General features: G+C 35.6%; 1 protein-coding gene and 1 long non-coding RNA gene across 2 annotated transcripts in view; one reads left to right on the top strand and one right to left on the bottom strand.

Moving 5' to 3' along the window:
- LOC134241517 (interferon-induced protein 44-like) overlaps positions 1-9,584 on the bottom strand; it is a 37,195-nt gene continuing 27,611 nt past the window's right edge. Inside the window, exons 5-6 of the mRNA XM_062723557.1 lie at positions 495-672; positions 1-353 (exon numbers count right to left, since the gene is read on the bottom strand). Of these exons, the coding sequence (XP_062579541.1) occupies positions 43-353; positions 495-672 (489 nt within the window). The 3' untranslated portion in view covers positions 1-42. The remainder of the gene's footprint in view (positions 354-494; positions 673-9,584) is intronic.
- Positions 6,947-7,973, top strand: LOC134241516 (uncharacterized). Its single transcript, XR_009986678.1, has 3 exons — positions 6,947-7,061; positions 7,311-7,398; positions 7,620-7,973. It is a non-coding gene; the product is annotated as an uncharacterized LOC134241516 (long non-coding RNA).

The following is a 9,584-nucleotide window of genomic DNA, read 5'->3' as shown; positions in this document are numbered from 1 at the left end:
ATCCTTTTTGTCGTTTCGAGGAATATTTTTGTCTTTTCCATTCTAGTAAGAAGTAGTCTGAGCTCCTTTATATTTATCTCCCATTATCTCTTCTTCGTGATTTTCGAGAAAATCATCTGCAGCTCGGAGTATCTGACGCAAATTGTATAACGTCAGTATTTTAATCTCTTTCGAGACAGTTGGAGAGTTTGCGATATTTTGCATCGGTAGAACGGTATAGGGAGGCAACCCAAACGACATGGCTATTTTGTCCCTCATCTCTAAGACGCTTTTGCTGTGAAATACTTTAGATAAGTCTTCCTTGACCGTTGCCATCGTATCAACTTTGGTTAGGAGGATCAATTGCGGAATTTCTAAACAAAATAAAAGTTTGACATAACTTAATAGATATGATACTTATTTTGCAAATAAAAATGTCACATAAATTAATTGTTAATTAATATACATCCGATTCTCGTCATTTCCTTTTTAAACAGTGTTCAAACACAACCTACTTCGTCTATTCATCATTTCTTGTAGTTCTTTTACTTGTTTTTCAACGTTCTGAGACATTGTTATTTCAGGTGGATTCGAACCATCAACCACAAAGATGACACAGTGGATACGATCAGCTAAGGTTGGATCTTTTCTGAACTTGGAGTTATCTTTAGTAATTGGTGTACTTTGATTAAACTAATTGAAAAGAATATATAAAGATTCAGATTAATTTATTCTATCTGTATATCATTATTTGACATTCCTTATCGGAGTAATAAACGTACAAGAAATAATTATTCTAATAATTAGAATTATTCTAATAAAACAGTGACGGAACACCGTTCGTTGCTAATCCTTTGGCGACTACCGCAGGAGGCGTTTGTAACGCGAATATGAAGTATATGAGAGGAATGACAATCGCATGCAGCATAAAACCAACAGTCGGCAACACGTAATTTCCCTACTGAGTAACGAACGAGTAGTTAGAATTGACCTAACTCTACCTCTGGACAAGCCCTCATCACAGTTAGAATACGTTCCTCAATACGTATATAGTTGCAACTATAGCCGCTTCAAATTTACAAACCGTCACGGTAGTGAAGTCGGAAGAGCGCTCGCTCCGTGATCAGAGTAAAATGCATGATCACTTCAGTTCTAATGTTATCAGATTGCAAGCACACAACTGATGTTTCATTTTCATAAACGAGATAGCTAAATGTTATTGAACTTTCAATGTGATATTCGGAGTAATCTTAGAACGAGTTGTCTAAAATCGTCTTCTTCCGGTCAAGATCGGCTGGGTTTCGGAAAAATGTGAATAAGAGCAGTAATACGGCGGGATGCTGCTGAATTGTCACTTGTATTTGTTTTATTTCAATAAATTACAGATTCTGATGCTGACAAACAGCCCCACTGACCCAAGAAACCCTTAAAGTAAGTCGGTAATAGGTCCCAGATGAGAGCCAACATGACGGGTAGATTCGGGCCTTGTTAATGTTATAGTATAAGAGGGGTAGACCTTTATACATGATATATGCTCAAAAAAAAAAAGAAACGCACATTCAGATTAAACATGAAAATCTAAGTTTTCACTTTAAGCACTATATTTTAAAAGTGATTTTAGAGTGTGTCGTGACAGAAATCAAACATATCCTAGGTTGTAAATTGAAAAGTTAAGTAAATGTCATTGTCGTCGCCTCTAAATTCTGGGGGGCATACCCTCTTAACTCATCCATATGTCCTTTGCACGTCTCAGCCTTAGTTGATTTCCAATGTACGGACATCGTGCACGAATAGAGCTCCTTTCAGACTCCTGCAAACAATTTGTGCACTTCATCCAGTAATTGTTGCAGCAGTTTGTACAACATTTTGAATCGATTGCGCGGGTGCTGAAGGGGGAGGGGGGTCTGACGGTCGTGTTTGGGGGTGTTACCCGCGGACGGCCAGTTTTTGGTCTATCAAGCGTGTTCCTAACTTGTTGGAAACGTACGTTTAACCGCTGCAAATCCATATGTTGTACACCAAATCAAGTGGCAACGTCCTGATGCGTAGCTCCGGTTATCATCATCGTTAGCCCGGTTGCGTTCATCTTTGTTAAGGCGTGGCATTGCAGCATCAACATTGCAACCAAATCTTAAAGATGGGTTAATTGTTTATTGTTTAATTGTTAAGTATTTATTGTTTCTCTAAATCCAAAATATCAATGAAAATAGACCCCCGATTTACAAGAAATCATGTAAAACACTATTTTCGTAAACATGATTAATCAAGGGAAATAATTCAACACTTTGGTTTTAAAAGCCCATGTTGTACTTTAAATAGGTCACAGGTATCCAATGATAAAAAAGATAGTTGTTCCATATACTTTTTCAAAATTTCTTTGATGAGTAAAACAATATGCGTTTCTTTTTTGTTGAGAATACTTATCTTTCGTCATTCACAGAATTATATGTGGAGCGCTATCACCCCTACTAATGTTATTGTGATTTAAATTCAAGACACGTGGTTTAGGTTGATCTATTCAAAGGTTATAGGGTAGAACCGGTTTTAAAAATAAACACTGATAAAATTAGCAGTAAACTTGATATTCCTATAGCCTGTTTCTTTTGAAAACATATTCTTTTATAAATGTTTCCAGACCTTTCTGAAAGACTTTCATGATTTTCAACAGAAAAAGGGTGGCTAAAGGAGAGGTGTTAAAATAACAATATATAATACTTTTCGGCGAAAATTAGAGCTCACTAGTGACCGATTCGCTGGTAAAAATGAGCATTGTCATCTACACTGCCAAACCTTTGTTTGCCTTACATGGCTATTGTTATAAATGCGCACAGAGGATCATACCACGAGCAACTGACCAATTGTTGAATGAATAGCAACGCTTACGCCAAATACATGTCTACATTTTACTTCGAACACGTAGTTCTGGTCAATCTACGATCATGTTAATGGACTGCAAAATAAAAAAAAATGTTCTTACGAACAAAATATAAAGATAAGAAACTATGAAAGATGTTACGAGCGTTTTTAATATGTTGTTAAATGGAAAAAAATGTTTAATAAAATGTACTTTGTGTCTAGTTCAGAATACCAGCGCTTCAAGGGTAAGGAAAACGAGCAACATCTCATGCATTTAATGGACAAAACTTTGTTTACGTTCGTGATCACGTCTTCGGCGAGGGAATTCACCTGGCAATTGTATTCACCGATAGTACAACAAAGGAATTAATACAGACGCAAATCGCTTTTGCATTATGACTTTTAGAAACCTAGACTTCCGCCGTTTCTTTAACAAATGAATTGTTTGTCATTATGAGCATGAAAATGATATTTTTAAAAATGCTTTTCGTTTACTATAAGATTTTTTTTCAAACGTAAAATTCCTGTAGTATTCGTAGTAACCCATAATGCAATACTCATTCAGCTGATTGGTCAGTTAAAATCATGCTGGTGCCTCATTTGCTAATCTGTCCAAAAAGAAATTTTAATTCATGACTGCAGAAAATTGTAATATAGAGAATACTTTTTAAAGTTTGAATGAATGTAAAAGAGATCGATTGATTGAAGTACATTTCTACAGACATTATCAGCTGATTCTAGGGTGTTGGTGGCGCAGTGGTTAGAGCGTCTGCTCTAGAGTCGCGAAGTAAGGAGTCAATCCTTACGTCGCGGGTTCGAATCCCACTGTGGGACGTGGAGACCGGTCTTTCGGATGAGACGGTATAAACCGAGGCCCCGTGTCGCAGTAGGTGCTGGCATGAAAAAGATCCCTCACTGCTCAAAGGCCCTGAGTGCCGAGTATAGGACAAAATTTGTAGCCCTCCACTGGCAAGTGGCGGCGTCTCCATATGAGTGAAAAATTCTCGAGAGGGACGTTAAAGCTGAACACTTCTCATAAATAGGCACTGTCAGACGGGTATATAAACCGTTCGCTTTCGTTACACCCGATTGCACACTCGAAACTCGTGGCCGACATGTAGTACCCCTATCGTGTTCTCAGATTTTTTGCCTTTATTTCTTATTTTTATGTGCATTTTCTGTTTGTAAATAATGTATTGACCTACATTTTCCATGATACTTTTGTCCTGTTTCGGAAAAAATGCGTAAAATTTGATAATTTCATCGATATTGAGTAGCATGCTTTGCAAGATGTACATCTACACTCGTCGGATCTCTAGAGTGAAATACATTGAACTGATTAGCGATCTGCTCCTTATATACGAGTTGTAGGGAGAGCGTTGAAGAACGGGAAATATGGCAGACTATGCCTATTTACGAGTAGTGTTCAGCTTAAAACAACATACAATCAATCAATTGATTCTAGGGTGTTGAAAACTGAAACGCAACATAATTTTTCTGTTTACCATGCCTCCACGTGCTAGTCACTTCCTAACCACATTTCTGTGAATAATTTTCCCTATCTCGCTGAAGTCTCGCTAACTCTCGCCAGAGCCACTGTCAGACCAACTCTGAACTCATCGGGTTTTATAATTTGCAGAACACCGAAAAATAAAATGCTACATAGAAAATGAACGGAACTAATTCTATCTTTAAACTCGGTACGCTGGGCAATACCATTTTAACTATAAAACATTCATCGAACGATTAAGTACCGGGTACAACACACATTTCGAATGGTATGCTTGTGTGAATGTCTTCTAGAGAATGGTCTATCTTTTAATGACCGGGGTTATCCACTTTGGTGCAACGGACACTCTCTTACAAAAACAAACGACAACTCTGCATGGGAGATTGCCAGTGAAAATCAACAGACATATACCTACTGTATTTTTATTAAATAGACACATCAATACATGTACGAAGTTTCAGTCGGAGTCTTGCAGTATAAGAATCAATTGAAAGCGAATTGAAAGCGAAAAATCTGTCATCCTTCTGACATTTTATAAACGTTGGGTGAGATTTGGGGCATTAAACAATTTTTTTGTTACTTTTTTCCTTGCAATACCGATGTTGTAGAGTATGATTTCTCCTATATCGAGCCTCCCCCCCTCGGAAAATATACTCTAGATTAAGAATTCCCACCCACCCACAAGAGAGATATTCTAAAACCAGAACCAAATTTCCACTTCTTCCAAATTTCCCCAATCTCAGAGTAGGATGCCCCCTTGTTATAAAGTCATTATACAATGGCCAAAAAAAAAAAATATAGAATTTAACACCAAACCAATTTTTTAATGGTAAATGAGTGTTTTCAACTTACATGTATATACTAGTACTCGTACCGTTCAACTGTAGAAGAATTTCTAAACATATATTTCAATTCATGGTGTCTCATGCCTAATACATGTATTTAGCTGTCAAAAGAAATGTAGAACTCCTCAGATTCGAAACCTTAGTTGATTTATGTAGAACTATTACTGAATGTATTGCTTGAATCCAATGAAATAAGAAAGATTGGTATCTCTTGAAAACAAATTAATTAGCTCATATCTAGTTAGTTATGTCCTTTAAACCAGAAGAGAAGAACACTTGATGTGGCCTTCAACTCAACATTTAGATATATCGACGACGCATTGTCAATTAACAATGGTTACTTCCATTCCTATGTCGATACGATATATCTTGGTGAACTTGGGATAAAAAATACCACAGAATCTTACACATCTGTTTCATCCTTGGATATTTTTCTTGAAAAAGACGTTAATGGTAATCTTACAACCAAGCTTTATGATAAACGTGATGACTTTAACTTCTCTATTGTCAACTTCGCTTACTTAAACCCCAGTCACATTTCCAAAAACGACCAACAGCCGACGGGTTTTGAAGCAAAAATGGGATTCTTCGGGTGACAGTCGGCTGTTCATCGGCTGTTGTCTTGCCCGATTTTGACCTCTTTTTTGTCGACCGACCATTTTTGTGTCCATCGGTCCAAGTTATAATTTTTTCTGTGTCGGTGGCCGATTTCATCAATTGAAGTTATCCGTCGACCAACCTTCAATCATCGTCCAACCATCGGCGGTCAGTTTATTAAGTCGGTCGTCCTTCGTTCGACACTAAGGGTGTCCAAAATTTCGGCCGACGGTTAAAATCAAAATGTAGCTAAGAGCTCGATGATCGAGCGAGGATTGTCCGGCTTGTGAATATTTAACCTATTAAGGATACATAACACAAACAAAATTTTGATGCATGATTGATAAATATTTTTGGAACAGAAATAACATAAATAATCAATCTGTTAGATATAAAAAAAAATCTTAAGCATTCTTTGCTGCCTAGATATGCGCCATTTGTCGTTTTTTTAAAATGCAATTTTATACAAAATTTTGCACACATTTTCAACATTGAGTCACAATCTTACAAAATTCTGCCACTTTGCCTTGCAAACATTACTCACGTCACATATCTGAATTTAGATCTATGAAAAATATTGATGATATTTATCTTCAATATTATTTATTTATTATTATTTAATAAATATTGGTGTTATTTATCTAACTCATCGGTATTCCTACACTGAAAACATAAATTTGTCATGTTGACCAGATTTGAAGTCATTTTCTTTCGTTCAGTTAGTCAATACATAATTTGACTATCTGTTTCCTCAACATTACCAGTCTCTGGTCAACTTTGACTTGTAACTGGTCATTTTGTTTATATAATTTATTGGCGGGAAGAAACAATAGCGTCGGTCGCCATTTTCCTCCCAGGAAAACTCGAAGTCATGGTATGTCATGTTTTGTTGTTTTCTTGTTTTAGACGAAATAATTCTATAAAAACTTATTCAAAAATGTTCTACAGAGAAATAATATTGTAATAAACAAAGTACTCGATATTTTTCATCAATAATTGTTGTATTTTACATTATTATGATACATGTACGTTAGGATGTGGGTTGATTGTTTGCATATTCAATTTATGCAAACAGTTCAAATCGAACTTGGTCTAAAATTCAACGATTATTAAATAGGTATTTAATTTATTCTTTTACAACTCACAGTATGGCACGGACTCTCAACTACCACTCAATGGACAAAAAATCAAAATACAATGCCTTTTTACGAATATAGACAAGATGAAAACCACATTAGGTACACGAAGATGTTACCATGAATAGAAGAAATAAGGTAGGATTACACCTACTGATATCATATATTTTCAGTATAATGGTGATTTAAATAGAACTTGTTATTTTTTAACATTCTATTTAATAAAAGAAAATACAAATCGAATAGTCCCTAATGTGCATGTACTGACTCTCCACTTACTATACTGGCCTGCTTCACTAAATATTATTCGTATTATTCCATGTATTTTGTTTATAATACATGTATATGATAAAGGCATTTAAAACAAAATCACAATATGGTTTGTAGTTAATCCATTTCTGACATTTAAAAACAGCCAAACAAGAAGAGAACAGAACTGATGATGATTTCATTCCCATGTGCCATGTTTGCTAAGGTAAACATAATTTTTATTCATTTTAATTGTATGTATTAAACGACTAAAGGTACCCGTTATTTTCTTCTTAATACTGCATATATACCTACTAGTATTTAACTAAATTTATATCTTGATTTCCTTTCAATTTAAATAAATTTGTTTTCATATACTTTACTTTTGCTATCAAGCAATTTAAATAAGTAAATTAAGTAAATTATAAAGACTATTCTTCATTGCAGGACCTGTGAAAAAGAATTTGTAATGATCAAAGAAGAAAACAACCAGTTAATATATTCCTCTGAGGTAGGAAAACAAAGCAACAACTTAACTGAAAGGGTGCAACGAGAGACTGTTTCCTGAAGTTACTTCTTTGATTGATTTGAAATCATTTACAAACAGTAAAACTAATTTGTTTGAAAATATATAAATATCTATGTATGCTATATATGTAGGTGTATATGATCTCTTTTAAATTTTTACAATGTTTATAAGCAAATCTTATGTTTTTTAAGATGATCAGTTTATTATTTGTGTATATTTGGTGCATGAAATAACCATATTTATGAAATTTTATAATAAATAGTTAAAACGTTAGTTGTGTAATTGTTATATTTTGTATCTGAAGGGCATTGATGCGTGATAATCAAAATGATTTGACGCACATAGTCATCATGATTTCCAATATAGTCAAAATGCCTAGAAATATAACTAATTAACAGTCATTTTGATATGAAATTATAATCACTTTGAATATAGGAATCTATCATTATGACAAGAATACAGTCAAATAAAATTGTTATAGTGTACTCATGGTGACTTTTAATTAGTCAAGGTAGGCTATCGAGTTAGTCAGTATGATTTTTCTCGAGTCGTCAAAATGAGCTTAACATATTGTCTAAATGACTAACTGCACCCTCATCTGGAGGACAATCAATCTGATTATTTTTTTAGGTCATGGTGACTAATTTAAATTTTCAGTGTAGGAATTAATGTGACTGCTCCGTGTTGCCCGAACTTGTGTCGGCTGATCATGTTCTTACAGCCGACAAGATAAGAAAAATTTAGTCGCCCGACCATCGGCTTAAATGTTATCTAGACATTAAGGCCCTGTCACACCAAGCTGCGTTCACAGGGAGTCATTACGGCGTTGTTAAATTTTTAAAATCGCCGTGGAATCGCAGGAACTTTGCACAAATTTCTGTAAAATTTTCACAATATGAAGATGTCACGGCGTCCCTACGGCGACAGACGCGATTCTACGGCGATCTCACGGCGTTCTGCTAAGTTCCCACGGAGATCTATCGGCGATTAACTGCGCTTCCGCGGAGTTTTCACCTCGTGTTCACACCGTTCTCCTTGCGCTGGCTGCGTTCACAATTTACGTTCACAATGTGTTCTATATTCATTGATATATTTTCAGAAGGAATATAAAACATTTTTGTTTAAAGATTCAAGTTACACGATAAAAAACTTCTAATCAGGCCAAGAAATATTCTTAATAATTAAAGATGTTCTATTTAAATAATTTAGTACTAAATTATTAATAGTTTTATGATTAAACTCCTTTTTTCAATTTTATCGGTTCAGATATGTTGTTAGATTTTCTTTGATTTATTTAAGAATGTAAAAAAAAAAAATAATAATAAACACACTGAAAAGTTTTCCACAAAATTTAAGTGAAACAACAGCACAAGTTCTGATGTACTTTTCTCTTCCATTTTTTTCACTTAAATGCTCCTAGCTCAACAAAAACGTTGGAATTATTGCTGATCAAATATGACCCCATTGCTCTTGTTTTGTGAGCTGGCTGACAACACTCTACACCATGTAACAACGCCGTGAAAGCGCACTGTGATCGCCAACGGACGCTGTAGAAACGCCATGGGAGCGGAATGATCGCAATAACAACTCCGCGCTGTCGCCGTGTAATCGCAGTCGAAAAAATCACAAGACGATAAATCTCATTAGAAACGCAGTGACATCTCCAAGGACTCCGCGACATCTCCGTGAGGTCTCCGTGGAAGCGCAGTCTACTATCACAGCGTTCGTGCCGCGATCATGTGCGTCTTCACGGCATTCGTACGGAGCTCCCACTACGTTGTTGGAGATCTCACCGCGCTGTTACGGCGATCATACTACGTTTCTACTGCGTTCTTATCAGACCGCGATCACACAGCGCGTACTTTGTGCATGCCCGAAGTGAT

The sequence above is a fragment of the Saccostrea cucullata genome, unplaced genomic scaffold, assembly GCF_032062105.1.
Source record: "Saccostrea cucullata isolate Sc308-1 unplaced genomic scaffold, CSIRO_AGI_Scuc_v1 ctg2959, whole genome shotgun sequence".
Lineage (NCBI taxonomy): Eukaryota > Metazoa > Mollusca > Bivalvia > Ostreida > Ostreidae > Saccostrea > Saccostrea cuccullata.
Note: the sequence above shows the minus strand (reverse complement) of the source record. Positions and strands in the feature narration are given on the sequence as shown.